The sequence below is a fragment of the Chenopodium album genome, chromosome 11 (genome assembly GCF_948465745.1).
Source record: "Chenopodium album chromosome 11, dcCheAlbu1.1, whole genome shotgun sequence".
In the NCBI taxonomy this organism is placed as follows: Eukaryota; Viridiplantae; Streptophyta; class Magnoliopsida; order Caryophyllales; family Amaranthaceae; genus Chenopodium; species Chenopodium album.
Genome location: NC_137844.1, coordinates 2,751,271 through 2,773,197, shown reverse-complemented (window position 1 = coordinate 2,773,197; position 21,927 = coordinate 2,751,271). Strand labels below are relative to the sequence as shown.

At 34.6% G+C, this 21,927-nt stretch overlaps 2 protein-coding genes across 2 annotated transcripts; one reads left to right on the top strand and one right to left on the bottom strand.

Annotated features, from left to right (window-relative positions):
* Nucleotides 1–473: 473 nt before the first annotated feature.
* Nucleotides 474–4,445, top strand: LOC145568216 (putative protein phosphatase 2C 51). Its single transcript, XM_081627652.1, has 7 exons — nt 474–628; nt 1,453–1,743; nt 2,265–2,484; nt 2,921–3,005; nt 3,098–3,245; nt 3,356–3,530; nt 3,923–4,445. The coding sequence occupies exons 1-7, from the start codon at nt 607–609 to the stop codon at nt 4,110–4,112; spliced, it is 1,131 nt and encodes a 376-aa protein (XP_081483778.1). The 5' UTR covers nt 474–606; the 3' UTR covers nt 4,113–4,445.
* Nucleotides 4,446–4,696: 251 nt separating this feature from the next.
* Nucleotides 4,697–20,152, bottom strand: LOC145567162 (uncharacterized). The gene is made up of 20 exons (XM_081626396.1): nt 19,741–20,152; nt 17,577–17,832; nt 16,018–16,117; nt 15,789–15,930; nt 15,342–15,606; nt 14,767–15,062; nt 14,180–14,253; nt 13,244–13,397; nt 12,788–12,974; nt 12,285–12,519; nt 11,395–11,898; nt 9,829–9,886; nt 8,930–9,017; nt 8,725–8,799; nt 7,715–7,798; nt 7,382–7,525; nt 6,614–6,695; nt 5,899–5,981; nt 5,752–5,806; nt 4,697–5,392 (listed from the first exon to the last, which is right to left on the bottom strand). Exons 1-20 carry the CDS (start codon nt 20,012–20,014, stop codon nt 5,330–5,332), a joined length of 3,219 nt encoding a protein of 1,072 aa, XP_081482522.1. The 5' UTR covers nt 20,015–20,152; the 3' UTR covers nt 4,697–5,329.
* Between the last annotated feature and the right edge of the window lie 1,775 nt (nt 20,153–21,927).

Sequence of the window (21,927 nt, the reverse complement as noted above, 5' to 3'; positions counted from 1 at the left end):
ATAAAAACATTCTCAAATTTAATGTTTACAATTTCCATAGTAGTTATTTAGTGATCCAATGAAACTTCAAAGTTTACATAAATGCTCCCCTTAGAAAATTATTTAAAAAATCATTTAGCCTTTGCTTTTAGCCAGCCTTGTTAGTTGTTAGTTGTTAGTTGTTACTTGTTAGGGACAACTTATGTACTTGCATGAATGTTGATCTTAGTTGCCTTACCTTTGGAATAGACCATGTTGCACGTACGCGTGTTTTCCCCTAAAACCAATAAAATTAGTATTGTATGAAATTCGCAATATTTTTAATACAAGAAAAGGCACACATTCTGATTAATGATGATTATAAGGTGGTAATTAAAATGAGCCATCACTATAGTGATTTTTCATTACTATGGTATGGGTAATTAAGTAAAACTACTTCCACAATACAATTTGAATTAACACGAAACATAAAAAATATGAACAAGACACGACATAATAGATTGTATTATTGTACACAGATACGAAACACAACCAATTTTCCAGAATTTGGAATAGGGAAGTTTTACTTTTACCTCTCAAGTTCGTCTGTCCAAGGTTGAAGGTTCTGCAGGATTATATCAGGAGATCATGAAAAAAAGTGTAAAATTGGGTAAGTATTCAGAAGCTAACTCCTTTCCCATGATCTAATTATGATTTCTTGCTCATTTATTCTTCAATTTTCAATCAATTGTGGAATCCTGAATTCATTCATACAACTTTTCATGTATAGATTATTTTGTTGGGACAGAGCACTTTATATGAAATTCATTGAAAAAGTTAGATAGAACAGCTTAACCTTGGCCATATATATGTGTAATAGGATTACTGCCTATCAGGGCACCCACTGTTATTAAGGTTGATTCTTGGAAAATTCAGTTTTTTTTTTTTTTTCCTTGGTGGGGGGGGGGGGGGGGGGGGGGGGGGGAGTTCATGTAGGAGACTTAGAAAGATAATTGACTGGAGTAATTTACTTAATTGAATATCTAGTGGATGGTTCTTGGAAGATTTTTTAGTTTCATGATCCTGTTGGTATAGGATTTAGGTTGAATATAGTCTTAGGTCCTGTTTTGTTCAACTTATTTTCACTTAATTCATAGATAAGTTCAAAAAAAATACGAAGTAAGTCGAATAGATTTGACAGATATAAAATAGGAGTTTATTTGTTCTCTGCGGTGTATGTCTGCATAGCCAATTTTGAGAATTTCTGACTTATGTGGTGTATTACTTGAATTTAAGTAATATTGTGTAGTGATGAATTCATTACTTCGTGTGTGTTTTCCACTACCTTTGTTATATTTGATTTCTTGTTTAATGACCAAAACATCAGGGTTTAATTAGTCTGATGCCTTTTTTTATTAATGTCCCGATAGATCAAAATTAGATGTGTCCCATGCTGTTCTTTGGAATCATAACAGCAAACTTGATTATTTGCAGATAGCTTCACTGTGTTATTGTTGGTGGAGAAGTTCAAGATTGAGTGCATTTTGGTTGGAGTTCTCTTTAACATTATCATAGGATGCCATGGAAGGTCTAACTCTTGTATGAGACTTTACAAAGAAGGTGGTGCTCCAGCTGTTCTTCAATCTCCAGAATGTTCCTTTGAGTATATTCATCCTAAGAACCCGAATCATACAACTAAATGCCAGTTTGCTTCACTAAAAGGGCGAAGGAAGTACCAAGAGGATCGTGTTTTATGTGATCTTGATATGCAGATTGACCTTCTTGGTAATTGCTCATTGTTTGCCTCTTCTATGTTGACCTCCCTTGCATTTGTATCTCTTTTTACCAATACCCTGGAAGGTCTTGTGAATACAGTGCATAGTTAAACAATGTCATAGATATCAAAAGGTCATTATTTCTGCTTTAATAAACAATCCCAAATGATGCATGATTTTTAAATAAATTTTCAACAGGATACCAATTGTGAAATATATACTTCGTATAAAGCTATGCATAACCATGTAATGCCTTCCAACTTGCCTTCTTTTGCTCGAGACAGAATGTTTTACTTTCCTTTTTTGTTATCACGGGGAATTATCATGGGGCTGATGAGTGTGAGCTGATGCACTAAAAGATGTTACCAATTTATTTTCTATTATGATATGGACATCAGCATGATTATTTATGATGATGCTCAGTTTGGTCACCTTGAACCTAAGAATTTATACAAAGTTTCTGTTGGTGATGGGACTAAAAACAGAAGAAAGCAAATAGAGGAGAAATCATAAGATTCAACTTTGACGCAGGTAACTTAGGTCAAGAAAATGTGAAGATTGGAGTAGCAGCAGTGTTTGATGGTCATGGTGGAAAAGAAGCCAGTGAATTAGCTGTTCAACTCCTTCCTTACTATATTCAACTTCACATTAGTTTTTTAAGTCTGAAAGAGATGGAGCTCTTTGAAGATGGGCACCATATGGCTTTCCCATTGGATACGGAGTTCAAATTTTTGGAGACTCGTCTTAGAAGGTTCATGTCAATAATTCTAGGATGTCATATCAGGACACTTTGGATTTTAACCTGTTGGCTTGTTTTATTTGTTTACTGATTGCATTTTGTTATCTGTTTTTTTTTTTTTTTAAAAAAAAAAAAAGAAAGGCTTCGTTCATATGAACACTGAACCTAGTCTGAAATTAATTTTCCTGATCTGAGTTTATCTGAACCTAGTTGATATTATTGGCCTTACCTGAAGTTATTCCTCTTTTTTTTTTTTTTTTTTTTTTTTTGAATGTGGTTGTTCATAATATTTGAACCTTTCACTCATTCCACTGAAAATTAAAGGTGTTGAATAACACCTATATGCAGAAATCTTGAACTCTGTTGCATTTAACTATTTAAGTTTGATATATGGTACTTTATGACTTTGTACATCAGATTGAAGCGATCAATTTCTATTACATTTCAGGCGTATGAATGAATCAAAGAAAATGGAAGTTATACAGGAAGCAGTTCTCCTGGCAGTTCACGACATTGATTTGACGTTTTCTGAAGTTTGCTCTTCTATCTTCCATCAAAAACCGGATTAAACTTTATGAAAGCCTCTGAGTGTGAAATTAATTTCATTGTTCATCCAAAAATGCAGGTGGCCTTAAGAAAACATCTGCTATCAGGAACAACAGCTACCATAGCTATTTTCGTGGATAATGAACTGCTGATTGCAAATGTTGGTGATTCAAAGGCATTTTTATGCTCAGAGATGTTACAAACCTCTGTAGATACAAACAACAAAAGTAATTGGCTATTTGGGTTTCAATGATTTCGACATTGATGGACTGTATAATTTATATTGCTGCTGGTTCAGAAATTTTGGACAATGATTTATGTAATTGAACTATTTTAGGTACCTCCACAACCAGTCTACAAGTCATAGAACTAACAGAAGATCATCATCCTGATAGAGATGACGAAAATGCCCGTATCACAGCTGCTGGAGGGTTTGTTTCTCTATTGGGAGTGCCTAGAGTCAATGGTATCCTTGCTGTATCACGATCCATTGGTGATGTGTACTTAAAAAGGTAATTATGTTCAACACACTTGCTTTCAGTAGTTATGCCTTGAGTGAAGGTAACCTTAAATTCATTGTGTCCCTTATCTAAACTAAGAAAAACCTTGCTCTCAGAGTTTCAGTACTCTGCTGCAAGTATGCTCTTTTGTTATTGTAAGTGAATATCATGACTATGCACAAAAGGGAAGTAAATGTAGACAAGTTGGGAACCCCAGTTTTTGGTACAACCCTTTGAAAACTTTAACAAGCAAGCTGATATTCACTTCTTCAAGTGTATGATATATTTAATTTTTGTATCTTGTGACTTGTTATCTAACTGTGAGATGCATAAATGGTTATATTATATTCCTCGTACTAGAAAGTAACATAGTAAAAATGGTTATTTATAATGAACTCTTTCAGATATGGTGTGATAGCAGAACCAGAGGTTAAATGGCACCATTTGGATGCAATTGAAGTCTTTCTGGTGGTTGCATCTGATGGCATCTTCGAGGGATTGAACACGCAAGAGGTTTGCAGACTTTTGCACGAAGCATACTCTAAAGATGAAAACCAAAATTATTCGAGATCATCCAATTGTCCATTCTCATGATGGGCTGAATGCATTGTAAAAAAAGCATATGAGAAAGGCAGCACAGATAACTTGTCTGTTGTTGTAATTCCCTTGAGAAATAATGTGATTACTTGAAATTAACTGAGAAATTCATTCTACCGAGGTCAGTTTAAGAAATCATACTGTAATACTGGGATTACTGGCTTGTTCAGTATCTTAGCCATTTTTCTAAAAAAAATAGTGATCAATTAATGTAGATTCTAATCTTCCGGATTTATTGTGCATTCTTTAAACCAAATACAGAAAACTGAAGACAGACCCGAGTAGAGCACATTTTTGGCAATTGAGTAGACAGATCGGAAACAAGTAGATTCGAAACACCTTTATTCTATTTATATGTTCATCACTTGGTTTTTGGTTTATTCCCTGTGCTTGTAATACATACCAGTATGTCACTGTGCTTGTCTTTCTTAAATCTCCTGTCTAATTGTCTGCATGATTACTCAAGCCTCCTGTTTTAAGCATTTTGTTGATATTCCTTTTTCGAATTTTCTTTTTCTGCATTCTAATTCTGGTTAGGTTTTTCAAGGAAAAAAAAAAAAAAAAAGCAAAGGAACTATACGTAAAGTAAAAGGTATATTAGATGTTGAAATGAAATCTCCAAATACATCAGCTAATTTGCACTAAGATCTGTCAAAATTCTAATCCTGCTACATATTTACAACCCTGCTTCTCAATAATGAAATCAAATACTTCTGTTTTGATACTTCAGTAAGCACGTATAGTTACTTCTACAACATGTGCATGGATAACTTACGAACAAAGGTTAAAAAAAAAAGACGACACAAAATAGGTGTAGGCAAGTCTTTCCTTGCCACTTCCTTGTTGGCATCGTCTTGATGGGAAAATTAGTGACGGATAACTCTTCTTGTGTTTCTGAGCATTCAGAAGATTATATCTTCAGGGATTCATCATTTTTTTGCAACTTTGACAGAGAATTAACTATTCTGATTCTTGGTCTCCAAGTACAATGTTCTAGAAACTCCCTCAGAAACAACACCAAGCATTTCTGTCTTTCGTCACATTCAGCTTATCCTGAAGGGCATGGTTTATATCAACCATGAATAAGCATCTGCAACAACATTCACTCCTTTCCTCTGCCCCCTCATTAATTGTTATATGCTGAGTTGCTGACCCCTGTCGCTAACTATTCTTTTTCACGAAAGAATTCACTTATAGTTCCAAACTTTCAATGATCAGCTGGGAGGTGATTGGAAATAAGGATGCTGCAGAGCATCATCCACAGTCAATCGATCATCCTGTACACATAACACGAGAATAAAAATTCTATAAAACACAAAGCAGACGTTAACCTTAAAGTAATATGCAGAGCATACGATCCATATCACCAGATAGCTATGAAGTTAAACCATTCAACCTAGTTGCAGAAATGTGCGTCAATGCTGCCATTTATGCACACTTTTTAGTTACTAGTATCGAAATATTCACACAACCCATTATAGCCATTAACCAATAGACTCAATTCCATCCAAAGCTAATTTGGTTACTGAACATAGGTAATTTACTTCGTATAATAATGGAAAAGAGATTTTTTGACATGATGAAAACCACTTCACCAGATAATAATTAGAAGAAAAAAAAATTACAGAGACTTTACCGGATCCCAACGTAAAAGCTGTCGTACTAGACGCATGGCCCAGATATTTGGAAACCTGATAACAATGTGAGTTAGGTTCAAGAGTGTCTATAACCTGACCAGTATGATGTAATTTCAACCAAATATTTACGAGTAATGGTAACTAACCCTATATTAAGAGGGTCTCTACTTTTTATAAGATTCGAGAAGAATTCTTCAGAACATTTCCATGAAGCCGGTGAAGCTTTAGCCTGCAGATATACATTTAGTATATTAACCAGCACATTTGAATGAATTGGAATACAGTCAACCACATAGAATAGTATTAACAGTAAAGCAAATAGTTCTGATTCTGTAGATCATGTCATCTCTGTATGCCAAGCACAAGCACTGCCTTTTTTTTCCTTCTAGAGGACCAGCCCCAGAGAGCTCTTTTTGTGGGGGAAAAGGGGGTGGGGGGCTCAATCCACAGGAAGACCAAATAACTTAAAGGCTGGGAAAACAAACCCAGCAGGGTGACAATGAATCCCACCCAATATCTAAGTTGGGGAAATGAGAACCAAACACCCAACATTATGGTTGGGACTTTAGAGATGGCAGGTGGAAGCACAATCACTGATTGTGATAATCACAACCACTATGTGAGTGCAAGTAGTCACACAAAAATAAATCAAGACCTACCCAAATTATTATATAAAGTAAAACATTATATAATTAGTGGGATCAAATAAAATCAATCAAAAAGCAGGGGCAATCTGGTTCAAACTTGGAGCAAACAGACGTTTAATACGTGACATGACTATCTTGATCAATACAGAATAAGGGAAAGTTAAAATAAAGTTCAAGGTTAGCCTAAAACAGATTCTACATATAAGACATTCACCTGGTCTTGTGGACCCTTGCCAGGATGACGTGTAGTGGAATGGCCAGGGACTAATATGCACATTTCCATGAAGGACCTAAGCCTGACCAAGTGAGATTAAAGTAGCATCTTATCAGCAATAAAGCTTTAGTTTCTCAATAGTACTTTCATGTACATGATTATTCATTAAACAACATATTAGCATCATTCAACACCATGAGTCCATAAGCCATATTTCACTTGTGGAGATAGATACTGAAGCAGAATTTCAAATGCTTCATTGCCGGGGATCATTCAACTAAGGCAAAGATATCATAGTAGTAAGATGCTCAAACTACAATTTCAAACTTAAACCCCAGTTATCAAGTGTATGTTAAAACTATCTTTGACATCATAATGATAAGTTGACAACACATTAGCATGCAGCATTACAAATTTGCAATCAAAGAAAAGAAAATTCTCAGAATTTCCATGAGCAACAGCTGACCACAGAAGATATAACTATCTCCTGCACAAATTATTCACATTTGAAATTGTTTTAACTTTTCACTGAGCAAAACACCCATAAATCATCCGACACAGTTATAGGTGAGCAAAAAAAAGGCAAACATCTTTTAAAGCAAGGCTAGCAGGACAACAAGAACTCCTTCCATGGGACAACATGAACTTCTTCCATGCAATAATGCTAAATATTCGTCACTTCAATCACTTATAGTGTCAACAGCAAAGAATCAATTCAGTGAAGTAGGTAGATCATTTATGAACATACAACATTATGACAGATCTCACCTATAAGCAAGCTCCTTCAAGTCTTCATTCCAACCTTCAAGAAGCATATCTAGAAGGGCATGGGATAAAGAGCTAATCTGGAAAACATCTGTTGATCCCAATACCATCTCCAAGAATACAACTCCAACACTCCACATATCATACCTACCAAAAAAAGGAAATTAGAACAGATGTATCTGGAAAACAATGTAGGGCCTTTATGTGCTTCATTATTGGGTTGTTCCAATATTGAGTGTTGTAGCTAACATAAAGGTATGTACATGTAAGTATAAATAAATAAATATGAAAAAATGCTTCAAGAAGATCAACTTTTCAGCTAATTGAATTGCATACTTGAGAGTTCTGCTTGTAGGTCCCTGAAACCAACTTGTATTCAATAAAGCTTCCGGGGGAGTGTACTCAAATGTCTGTTCAGCTCTGTAATAAAAAAATAAAAAAAAAAATTTTAAAAAAGGGAAAATATGTGACCCACAGTAGAAACTACAATAGAACACAGTATATTTCTGACTACAAATTCTCAGTCATAAAAACCTTCAAATATAGGATTGATAGATTATGGATGAAAATAATACTTTATTTTAATTTTCCTCTTTGAAGATAATACATAGTTCAACACTTTTAATCATTGTTTGAAATGACAGATCATGATTAGACTTGTGTCTTCTTTCTGTCTTTCTCCTTTCGCAATGACTAGTGATTGAGGGATCAAAAACAAAATAATAATAATAATTACAGCAGAATTAGATAGAGGACAAATGAAGATTTGCAGTCCACGTGTGATATAAATGCAGTCAGCAAGGATAGAACCTGCCTCTGAGATAATTAAAAAAAATATATATCAAATTCACATATAAGCAACTCAAATGATGTAGTCATATGTTTTCATATGAACATCTTAATAGCCCTATCTGAATTCAGGAAATCTGTATCATAATAAGAAAATTAAAAGTGCTGTTTTTTTCTATATGCTCTAGCTCTAGCAACCCTTTTTTTTTCCCCTTTTGGTTTAAAAGGTTTCATAAAGGGCAGAAATGTAAACAATATCTAATCCTCCAAAGACTACCAACTAAGCTTAGTAGCACCAACAAAAACAACTATATTTGGGCTGAGAAACAGATTTCATCTAGTCTCAAAGAAATCTTAATATGATCCTAACTAGGAAAGGGAGAAAGCATTAACAGAATTACATATAATCTATGAACTTTAACACTTCATCACATCATACATGATCTAATAACAGTATGAAAAAACCAGACATGAACTGTAGCTGTGAACAACAATTCTGATTAGAATTAATGAAAGATATCTAAAGGAAATGCAAAGGTCTCAAGTTTGGAAAGTACCTAGATGGGCCTTTGAATCCATATAAACGCCTCATGGTGAAGTCATCGATTGCACTACCAAAGTCAATACTACGCCTGACAGACCAACATTCACCAAAGGTGGCACAATTGAGGTAATATTGGAGTCTAAAATATCCATTTTCATGTATAGAAACCATTAATAAAATTAATTTTTTTAAAAAAATACTGTGAAAGGAGTGCATACATTTTTCCTGCAACTTTTAGATCTCCAATTGATTTTCCCTTAACGCATTCCCCTGTATCTTGATCTTCAACGCATATTACCATGTTCTCTGCAGAAACAAATTCTCAAATCAATATCCAAGAACCAGAAATTCAATTTAAATTTAAGAGTCAAAATTAATTGTATGGTCAGAAATCAAAAGGAGATAGCCAATGTGTGAGCTTAACGGAGCCAAAATAAATTTTAATATGCAAGGTTGCTTTGTCTTGATCCAGTATTAAATTTTAACAAACTAATGAAATATGGAAGCAATAGAAGATTTTAGAGGAAAGACCCAAAATATAAGGTTTTTTTTTAAAAAAAAATGGTACCAAAAAAGGAAACAATTCTCACAGTGCATCAATTTGAAAATAGAAAGAAATAACAGGCAAAATAAAGAGAGGCCAGTCATATAATTCCACACATTAAATCTTCTTGATTTCACCCTGTATTCCCTTCTCTGAACTTACTAATTTGATTGAAACCAGACAATTAAACTTAAGAGCCCTGACTTTATTGTAATCCACAATTATGAGATATAGCTTTGACTAGGATGATTGATTAGTGACTGATCACATAGTTTACTCACAAGGTCCATAGAAAGAGATCCATAAAAGATTAATGCAAGTTTTCTTCAATATTTTGGAGAGATAACCCACCTGAATAGAACCTTAAGCACATGAAAAAAAAACTACATACAATTCGTGAGACCCTAACATGCCACGTTCATCTCTTAAATGATTGATAGCCTATAAACAACTATTAATATGTTTTACAAATCCTTCTAATATTCTTATTATTTAATTATGCAGAAATAAAATGGAGATTATGCATCACCATTTCAGGATGAATAGTAACAGACAGGGTATCAAGATCCTCACCAGGTTTTATATCTCTGTGGGTAATATTACGATCATGACAAGACTTAAGTGCCACCAACTGAGACAAAGAAAAGAAACTATCTCAGGAAGTCCAAGTAAGAACTCAAATGCGGATAACAATGACAAGCATACGGAAGTTAAAAAAAAAATTAATAAAAAAAAAATAATAATAATAATAATAATAAATAAATAAATAAATAAAGGGAAATTCTCAACGGTAACCCCCAACTTTTGCTACGCACCAATGGTAACCTCCCCCTTTTTTTATTATACAAAATGACCTTAGTTAAGAAATTCATCTCACTCATAACCTAATTTCATTAAATATTAACTATAGTTAGATTTATATTTTAAAAAAAAAAAAAGAAAAATTAAAAAAATTAACACTAACCACCAAAAACCAGCCACCAACTGCCAAGCCACCACCTGCCAGCCACCATCTCCCTTCCGGCACACCACCCCAAGTTCCTCAGATCGCCGGCGATGCTACCCAGACTCCCCCGTGATGATGCGCCAACTCCACCTCAAACACCGCCATAACCGTCCTTCCCTCTCCTCCTTCTCACCGTCACCACCACTAGATCGACGATCTCGGAAGCTCGACCACCCCCAGACCGCTGAACCCAAACACAAATTGGATTTTGTAGATCGAACTAGGAGCGACCGCTTCAATGGAAATATGGAATGAGCGCCCGCTTTGAAGGGTCTTGCGGTGGCTCTGCTGTGGACTGAGTGCGATGGGGGTTGTTGTGGTCGAATTGGAGGTGCTGGTGGTTAATTCGGCGGCTAACGGTGGTTGTCTCGTGGGAATCGGCTGTTGGTTGGTTGCGGGCTGCTGTGCAAAGGAATTGTTGCGCTGGGGTTGTGCGGTGATGGGTTGAAGGTGGAGGTAAGGAGGTGGTTGGTTGCAGGCTGCTGTGCGAGGGAGTTGTTGCGCTGGGGTTTCGGCGGTTTGGGTGTGAGGTTGGTGTTTCAGATGAGGGGGTTGGTGGGAGGTGGCTCCGATGAGGGTGGAGGTGGTGCTGGCTAGATCCGGTGGGGATGAGGGTGGAGGTGGTGGTTGGGTTGGTGGTTTTTCTTTTTAGTTTTTTTTTTCACAAAGCTAACCATAGTTAGTTTTTTTTAATTAATTAACTCTCATTAATGTCATAAGTGAGAGAAGTTTTTTAATTGGGGTCATTTTGTATAATAAAAAAAAAAGGGAGGTTACCATTGGTGCGTAGCAAAAATTGGGGGTTACCGTTGAGAATTTCCCATAAATAAATAAAGCTTGGTAAAGTTCTAGTCCTAAGATCCAAAATAAATAAATAATAAAAAATTTCTACAAATGCACGGAGCTATATTGAAATATGGAACTCCAATTGCTAGGACAGACTCACATATTGGCCAAGACAAGCATTCTGAATATATAAGACAACTTTCTAGCATAAGCATGCTCCTATTCATTCTTCATTTAAATTTTAACATTAAAAACACAAGCCATAAGTTGCACCTGAACAAGATAAGATAACTGAATAAAACAACTCAAATAACGACGTTGCATTTAAAACCTTTATAAGCACGCACCAACTGCTTGATAACACTCCGCATTTCCTCATGTCCTGCTTTTGTTGTCTTAAGCCAATGCCACCATTTTGACGGGCGCAATACCTGACCATGTCCAGTTCTTTCTGACGGGATTTCATCGACATCTCCAGTTGTGTACATAAGCTTTGACAAAGAAACGCCTTCATGCCTAAAAACAAGCCATATTTCGTTAGAACGAGACTCGAAAGATTCCACATATCTTGCAATATGATCAAGGCCTTCTTCATAAATCACTGTCCAAGTTCCATTTCCATGCATAAATCCATCTCCAGGATTCTCAAAGTCCTCACTCTCCTGAATAACAATTCTATGATTTTCGTCTGTTCCAAAAGGACCATAAGAATTGGCTCCAGGTTTTCTAAATAATAAGCTTGACATTGTAGATGGTAGAAACCCTCCTAGAGATGTTGAAGCATTTAAGAATATTTCACCAAAATACTTCTCCCGCAACCCACTCAGGTAAACAGAGGATCCTCTCTCCACCTGTTCATAATAAAAAGAAAGTAAATACTTGCATTTAAGTTGATAAATCTCCACATCTTTTAAATGATAGCAGACAATTCATTTAAGGTACATGAGTAACATGACAATAACACTTTGCGTAACATAAATGCACACATAATATAGGCTTCCACAAAAAAAGCAAAAATATATTCCCTAAACACAAACAAATGTACTTTAATGCAGCTTACCAGGCATATCGCATAGAAGAAATTCTTTCAATGAATGACAACAGAAAATAACAGCATGATTAATAAGCTGAAGTCAAAAGAGCAGAATGATAATGGTAACTTAGCAACATGCAGGAGAAAAGACCACCAAATGGAGGATGTAGAAATAAATCATAAGTACTCACTACTCAGACCTACCATTATGCGCTTCAAAATGAACAGGTTACTATCAGAGGAACCACTAGGACAATCATAACGTGATGAGGAGTTTTCTGAATTTTCATTGCATGACTCCATATTAAGATGGTGTCTGGAAAAAGTTCTGTTATTCTGATTCCAATTCCGGGCATTTTCTCCTTGAGAACAATTCCACTGAAAAGCCAACCAAACCTCACCATATGCTCCCTGGCCAAACCTTTTCCTTAGGATATACCTATTCATTGAGAAAAAAATATATAGTTTAATGCCATATGAGGAAGAACCAGAGATCAGCATCATGAACTCATAATTAGAAAAACAGGAACAATAAAAAAGAAAATTGAAGAAGAAAAACTAGTAAACCTTCTTCGTCTTTGATTTCATTGTCAAAATCTGTAAGCTTAAACGAAAATTTAAAACAGAGCTCAAAAATCAAAAGATACATAGATTCCTAAATACTATAGTACTGCAAAGAGTTGGGGCAAAGAAAAAAGAGTTTATACCTCATTTCAGGTTTAGCTTCCTCAAATGATCCAAAACTAGATTCAGCATGCTGAAAAGGGATTGATTCAAGCAGGGAAAGGAAACTGGAAAGATCTTCAGGATATCGGCTATCATCATTACTACCATCAGAGATCATCTCAGAATGAAAGCAAAAGTCGTTCTCCACATTTAACCTCGCAGATTCTCCTAATTCCAAAGGTAAACAATCTAATAGTCATACTTCGCATACTGTCACACTGTGTAAAACTTGAAAAAGACACTACAATCCGTAGCTGAAAATAATAACTACTTGATAAAATGTAAAAAGGATGAACTTTCCACGCCAATCACCATTTTTCCCTCCTAACTTAATAATGATAAAAGAAAAAAATATTGGGAGGAAAGAGAGCACATTTTGTTCAATAAAAAGATATATATATTATACAAACTCAAAACCAGGGGACAGCTCCACTCACCACAGGTATGATCAAGGCTCCCAGGGAGAGCATGAGGGATGTCATAAAGATCTTCATATATTTCATCCTCAGGATGACTAAAAGTATCCTCCTCATATTCCTTAAGGTTCTCATACAAATAGTAACAGCCAAAATTACCTTGCTTGCTTTCCACCTGAAGCAAAAATGACTGTCAAAACTTTACAAGAAAATTTTGACCAACATAGACATGGTCAAATGGGAACCCAGCATAACTTAATACTAAAAAATTTAATGGCCTCTATTAATTTAATGGCATAAATCACGGGCTTCAGAGAAAAAAAAAAAAAAAAAAAAAAAAATTAAAACAAATACTTAATAAAGCACATAGCCAAATATGCTTTTATCTTTCTGGGGAACGGTAGAATTAAAAGGATTACTTGGTACCTAGAACATTAATGCATACAGGCTATGGCATTAAGGTTTCTCCTAGTCAAAGTCATAGTAAAAAAAGAGGTAGGTTCATCTTACCATTTATATTTCAGGACCAAATGAAAAATCTTTGCTGCTGTCCCTACATCTTGAGATATAAATGGTAAGATGATCAAAGAGGTTATACATACAATCATGGCACTAACGCAGAACATACAAAAGAAAACAAAGCAACAAAAGTGCAGCAATCAAAGGGATTTATGAGCATAGTCAATTGTACTAATTCAAGTTTTTTCGAAAGGACCCGACAAGGACATCAGTTCAAGTGTAGTTAGCAAGAGTTTAGAAGGGAAATTATGACAAGAATGAGAAAGGAAAATAGAAAAAGCAGAACTCACAACAGCAAAGTGATGTATAAACACATAAGCCCCCATGAGTCGAAGAAAATTTATGCATTCCTTTTAGGCTAACTAAATAAATGCCAAACAAATTCATTTAGAACCCCCTACTACTTTGTTCAAGACAAATTTGGCTTGTATTACTTACCAATAACCTGTCAAACTTTGCCACAATAGGGTAAGCATGTTTCAGTTGAACAAGACTGATGGGAATTTCTGCAGCTAAAACGTTGACAAAAGCAAAGAAGAATAATCATGTTACTTTCAGAGACAATGCATGGTAAACATAATCAATGCAACAAATGGATTGTGGATCAATGAAAATGTTGACCAAAGAAAGTGCAGCACAATGGACAATAAATGTAATCATGCAAAACCTATATTTAAAAATAAATAGATAAAATAAACTGCTACATATTGAACTTAAATGTCCAGAACCAAGAAATGTAAGCTCAAACATCTCAACCAAGTTATTTCCAATCACAACAAGGCTGAAAAAATCTACAAGAGGACCTTTACCAACTCAATAAATCAATATCTTGGCCATACCTTCTCAATAAAGTAACAATTAACATTTAATCATGTTAATTATCTAGTTATGCTTTACATTAAATCCCGGACATATTCAAACAGAGATGGAGATAGATTTGCATCTCCATGGATTCTTCTTTCTATCACACTACCACTACCATTTTCAAGATTAAATTCAAATTCCTTAATAAATAGCATACTTACCATTTAGAGAGGTTTTAGATAAACTCATCAATCTTAATGGAACAACAGCAATAGCCATATTATCTGCACTTCCTCGCTCAAAAGCTGTGCTTATTATGCAGTCAGCTAAAGAATCTGAACAAGCTGGAGAAACCTGTGATCCTAATAGGTCATCATTTTGCACTTCCCACAAAAGATCACAAACATCCTTTGGGTCCAACCCCTCAAAAACACCATCAGATGCAGCTATGAGATAGCTGTCATTGTCATTCAGGAGTTGCCAATCTGTAATCTCTGGAGCAGCTATAACACCATACCTGCAACCAATGAAATAAAATACACAATCCTGTTATTTTAGAAAAGTACTTAAAAATAAAGTTAAAAAAAAGCACGCTCGCACAGACCAAATAAACATTTTAATTATTGAATATTTAAAATAAACACACACTCAACCAAAACTGATCACAAGAAACTTCTGAATGTCACAGTGAAGTAGTGTGAACACCCCCCCCCCCCCCCAAAAAAAAAAACACATACACACACAGAGTACATTAAAGAGACAGGATTGTGCTACAGAGCACAGTTTTCTTTATTACCTTTTGAAAGGCACATCACCAATAGCCCTTGACACAGCAAGACGCCCATTAATACGAGGAACTCCACTCCACTCAATAACATAACCACCAGCATTTTCAACTCGGGACTTCTCATCATCCCTGTCTGGCCGATGATCACTAGTCAATTCTTTCACAACCAAAAGTTTCAGTCCTTTGGAAGCCACCATTTTACAGATTTCACAATCCTTAAATCGCAGTACAGTACCATCACGTTGTTTCTGCCTATATATCCTTAAAGCAGTGGCTGCAATGATTCCAGCAAACTAGAACTTTAGCACATGGTCAATGCAAAACATAATAGCCTGCAAGGAGACTACCACGTAATATACAATCATAGACCAATGGGTTAAACGAGATAGTAAATTCTATCTCACTTTTGTGAACATTTCCATAGAAAAAGGGTGCTCTCAGGAAAGATAATGTTACCTTTAGCATCAGCAGGGGGCTGGTAATGCTCAGAGCACAAAAAAGCCTTCGAGTCTCCTAAATTTGCAACCAATATCTGACCATCTACGATCAAAACAATTGTGGCTGTAGAACCCGAATCAAGATGTAATCTGATGGCCTCCTTCACGGCTCAATTCAATGATTGTCAACCATAAACATAATCTAACACTAGAAAGGCAACTCAACAGAAAAATATTTTGAAACTTGCCTTGGAAAAAGTGGTATCAATGTCAGTGATTGTTCTCAGCAATGCTTCCTTCAATATTTCCAAATGAAATGATTCTCCAAAAATTTCTTGAGACATATGCCTAAAATCATATAGCATTACAAACATTAACAATCTCACAAACACCTCCTTTTCTACTTTTTTTTTTAAAAAAATAAAAAATTATAAGTTTATAACCAATGATACCTACACGACCAAGATTTAAACCTACAAGCTACAACTATGTTCTTTGTACAGGCATAGATTTTTGCTACTATGTGTCTATATCAAAGCTAGGCAACACAATTTGCATATATCAATATGTCAAAAGATTACCAACAAATCAAATGAGAAAGATGATACCCTCTCTATTCTTTATCAACTATTAATTTCAGAATTTAGTTTATATAGAGTACATTTCAATCACTAACTAGAAAAGCATATTCTTTCAACATTTTACTGATTTTTTTTTCTTTTTTTTTTTTTATATATTTTATTTTTATGAAGGAATACTCTTTGAACATTCTAATGGTTCATCCAAGGTTATTATATTTTCAGTTTGATCTTAAAGAATGTTATAAAACAGACAATTTTTTTAAAAAATAAGCAAATAATAAAATAAAAAGGACTATAATTGTTTATTTAGAGGAATGTTGTTTGAGTATAAGCATACATGTAAATTCATATAAGGAAGAAAATAATTTTGCACTCATTTTTTTGCTAATGTGCATAGAACTCCAAGTTTCCCAAGAGCTACTTTTCCATGTGACATGGGAAATTGCTAATCAAGGAAGAAATTTGGCAAGTACAGCTTGCAACATCAGTGGAGAAATCTTTTATTTTTAAAATCAAACATTTTCATACATTGGTAGGAATAATATACTACCTCTGTTAATTTTTAGTTGCAACAAAAGAACTTATTTATGTCTCACAAATAATACCCCTTTGTTGCAACTAAAAATTTAACAGGGGTAGTATTTTCTTACAATTGCTTGCAAACCAACAAGGCAACAATCTATCTACAAAAACTGTTTCCATGAAAGTTCAACTTGCAGAAATAGACTTGTCGATTCCTGATATAACCTTTTTTGTTGAGAACATAACTATAGTCGGCTGTTAATAGAAGACAATGATCTAAAATTATGTGGTACCCCAATTCAAAGATCAAGAAACATAATATCCTTTATATTTTAAGTCACACTTCAAATAGTGACAAAACTGGTCTAGCATAAGGGAGAATAAAAAAAATCTCTCAAAACTTGACCTAGGTGCAGGGAACCTCAAAGGAAGAACAAGGCCTAAAAATCTATAGCATGCAGTATCTTCCTAGCTAACTTCAGAGGAATCAGAGCACAATATTGTCTATATTAGATTTTTAGGTACATGAAAATTGGTGGTGCTCATACATGTTATCCTCAAATTAGTCAAATGTGGTAATTGGCCATTCATCGTGAACAAAAAAGATCCAGGAACACATTACAGAGTTAAAAGATGTATGGGTGGGAACATATAAAACAATAAATACATAAATAAAGAAGATTGTGGACAAGTCAACTTAATACCTTTGCTGATCACTAAAATGCAACATCCATTCTCTATCCTTAAAGAATTGAGAAGAAAATGTCACAACTTCCTTGTTTGACAATCTTCCCATTGATTTCTTTAAAAAGGAAGGAAATGTTGCATCAAGGAGAAAATAAGTGTGCAGAATAAGATACTCCAACAAAAGTTTTGAAGCCATATCACTAGCTTCAGAGCCATTATGTCCATCAAAAACTGCCACAATGCTCACATCCACCTCTGTAAATCCATTTGGACCTGCTCTAAAATTAATGTAAATTAGAAATCCAAAGGTACTCATTATAAATCTGTACTCACAAAAATTCTGAACTAACTTGAATTCCAGCAGTCATCTATGCAGAGGGATAAAAAAAACCTAGGAGGAATCTTTTTGTTTTTGTTTTTTTGAAAAGGGGTAAAAGATGGGCCTAAACAAGTCCGTCCAAATAGAACGAAACACAATGAAATTTACCTGCACTAGGATGAATCATGTACACTAATTACTTAATTTAACAGTTGAAAAAGTTCCCAAATCCCAATGCTCAAAGTACATACTACCAGTTTTCAGACAGACAGATTATTTGATAACACTGCATATGATTGAGCACACCAAATTACAAAAGTGCACCCTTCCTCTTTTTATGTTGATAACTTAATATAATGTAAAGAAATGGTTGTTAAGATTCCATCCAATAAATTCTTCTTTTTGCAGTCTTCTTTCTCTGATTTCTCTTTCACACCCGGTTAATTTGATTGCATAATAATACCAAGGCATCCTTATCTTTGTATATTGTATAGAGAGAGTGAGAGAGGAGGGAGGTATACAATGCATAGAAAAAATGAGAAAGGAAATCATCCCCATATCCTGTGAATGTGTCAATCCCACAGTTTTAAGTCCTTCAGTAAATCCGCCCTCCCAGGTCCAACCTATCATTCATTCCATTTGAACATCTCATCTCTACATCAGTCACCAACACAAGCCACTAAATTGATTTACTGATTGAAAATGATCTCTACTAAATGATAAAGTTGAAGAGGACAAGAGCTTAAGCCACTAATACCAAAATGAACTGAAACCCCAACATAACAGATTCAAAAAATATCCTACAACATAACTTGTAATCAGTAAATGAACCAAAACCAATACAGCAACATGCACAAGATTGTACAGGCTATAATGAACATTTAACAGCCCCCTACCCACCCTGATTATTTTTTTGTAAGAACATTGTGGTAAGCTAACCCTCAACTCATACGGGGAAACAAGTTTTGTCACTCATGCAAGGTGTAGTCAATAATAGAACACTGAATGAATAAACCAAACAATTTACCCATTTGGCCACTCATAATACAATTAACACAATAAGCATCAATTGTGAGACAAATGTGACCTGCTAACCCAGTGCCTAAGTTTTCATCCCACATTCTATGAACAGATAGACTCATGATGCATAGTCCACAGAATATAACATGTTCCAATTAAATCTTGTTCAAACTTCTAGAAATTAAGGAGATGCTTAAGTCCAGTTGATAAAATTTACGTTCGTAACCCATTAGAATCATGCTGTCATTACTAATTACTCTCCTATTGACATGAAGCAAAAGAATACACATTCGCAGAAGAAATCTCCGCTACACGCTCATGCATACAACCAGCCAAGAGCCAACCACAAAGCAAGTCCACATCGGCAAAGGAACCTCATGACACCCAGGTATATATCTACTTTTACTACTTCAATTGGCAATCTTTAAAGAAAATTATCAAATTTAAAGGGAAATATCAGCAATATTCATATAAAAGTTAGGCTTTTTGCTCCCACTGGATGATACTTATGAGCATCCATATACTTATAAAGCTTGTCTTTATTCAACAGCCAGGATTTCATTAAATGTTTTATTGTATACATTACACCAATCTAATCCTGGGAGTTGGGTAGCATCACTATTGCCTACAATCCACTCCTTCACCTCAAATGTTCACTACCATACAACTATTCAATTCCCATTTTTCTACTACCCCATTTCAAATGAGCCAACATCATGATCCAACACATAAAACACAACCAATAATCACATAAGACGTAAAAATTAATACCCAGCTAAATCAGGAAATCACTACAAAATAAAAATTAATTCTTCCATATAATAAAACAAAATCTTACGAACCCGGAAACGGAATTCGAACATTGAGGGCACATAAAATACGATCCTCCATCGAAATCCGGCGACCTTGAAAAGCGGCGACATGGCACTTGGAGCTTCCCGGCGGAAATTGGTGATGGGAGAGCTTCCAGCTAGGGCATTTTGGGGATTTGAATACAGCCGGAGCTCCTCCTTCCTTGTATACTGTCAAACATGTCGATGATTCAGCTGATAAACAAGTGATTACAAGCAAGAATAAGCTTAACCCCAATACATGGATTTCTAGGGTTTTATCCATTTTTGCTAAATCAAGCTTTTTGATGTAATTTTGGCGCGAAAATCTAGGGTTTTTCTGCCATGGGTAGAATTTTAGAATTTCGATTTTGTGTAGAGATTGGGGAAGAAGAGGCGGAAGATATCAAACGTGAATTCTGTGAGTTTGAGCACACAGAAAAATTACGCCAAATAAAATCAAAATTTAGTGTATTTATAGTTATGACAGAGTGGGAGTTTATCAAGCGGTTAAAACTTCCATTCCTATTTTAGGAGATTATGGGATCGATTCTCGTCCCCGTACTTGTGATTCTCTAAATACCAAAAAAAATGCAACCTTTGATTTTTAGTTATAGTCATTCGTTTTTCACGTTAATGTAACTTGTATAAATACCTTCCCCTAATATAACTATTATTATTACCCCAAATGAGGATAAAAGTTTTCTTTCTCTTTACTTTTCATAATAAAACATGTTTGGAAATACTGATTTCATTTTCAATTATATTATTACAATTCCGGAAATTAATATCCTTAATTTCAATTACAAATTACTTGTTTTGGAAAAACAATCTATGTACACAATCTAAATCCATAATTTCAAAGTAACCTTGGTGTTTGGTAATACTTTGGAATTATAACACAACTAATTATTTTAACTAATAATCTGTGTACAAAAATCTGCAATTTTTCAATAGTTATAACAATAACCTTTATCATCATCAATTCCAAAGATTTTACTCACATATTATCCCAAAATTAGTCGATCTTATCCAAAAACGAGATTTTGTAGCCCCAAACCCACTGCTATGATCGGAATCGATCCAACAATTCCATTACCCCGCCGTCAATAAAAGGAAAAGGTGGTGGAGGAAAGAATGGAGGATGATAAATGTTTAAGAGAGGAGAGAAAAAGTAAGTTGAAGAAGGGAATTATCATGAAAGAGAATAACTAGGAAGTACACGATAGTTTTCTCAATTCTTAATATTATAAAGTTTTTTTTAATTGTTTTAGGATTTGAGCTAAATTTACATTTCGAATTCTAACTCATCCAAACACTAGAATTAGCCCAATTTCAAATCCTAACAAAGAATAATATCATCGTATAATTTTCTAACAATAATTGAATCACACCATCATTCTCTCATTTTCCCTTATACATTCACAATTATTTTTCTTAAGATAAATTTTTATTACCCTAATAATATACATCACTTTCAATCTAAGCATGCCCTAATATGACAAATTTAAGACTTGTGAAGATACGCTTTAGGGTGTGACTAATTGAATAAATCATATTGAGTCATTGACACACTAGAGTCTAATAGGAAGACCGTTGAAAATGAGAAATAACTCAAGTGGTTAGAGCTACCTTTCCATTCAAGAGATCTTGATATCAATTACATAAAAAAAGAATAAAAAAAAAAAAAAGGAGGACCATTGAAATAAAGTCAATACGGTAGAGGTGATCAGCCCAGCTCGAAAATATGGCATGTTTGGACAAGTCTAAAATGCATTTTTAGTTAAAATCCTGAACCCGATCCAAAAAGCCTGATAAGGCCGTTACTACTTTTTTTTTTTCTTTTTTTTTTTTTTTTTTTTTTTTTTTTTTTTTTTTTTAGGTTTAGAGACTTTAGACTGTACCATGTTAAGACTCGGCCGCACCCGATTTTTTAATTTTTATCACCTCTACAATACGGTTATTCATGCTAATCATGCGTTCTAATTTCACTTGTTCTACTACTTTAGTTTTATTTTTCGGAATTTCGTGTGATATGTCAAACCAAAATTCTTGCTAACACCAGAATGCTCTTCAATGGAGAGCAAAATAGGATTTTATTTTTTTTATTTTTATTTTTTTTATTTTTAATCCTTTTTTCAATTACTGTATTTGCTTCCAAAAATCTCTAAAACAAACCCTCAAAACCCTATTTTCTCT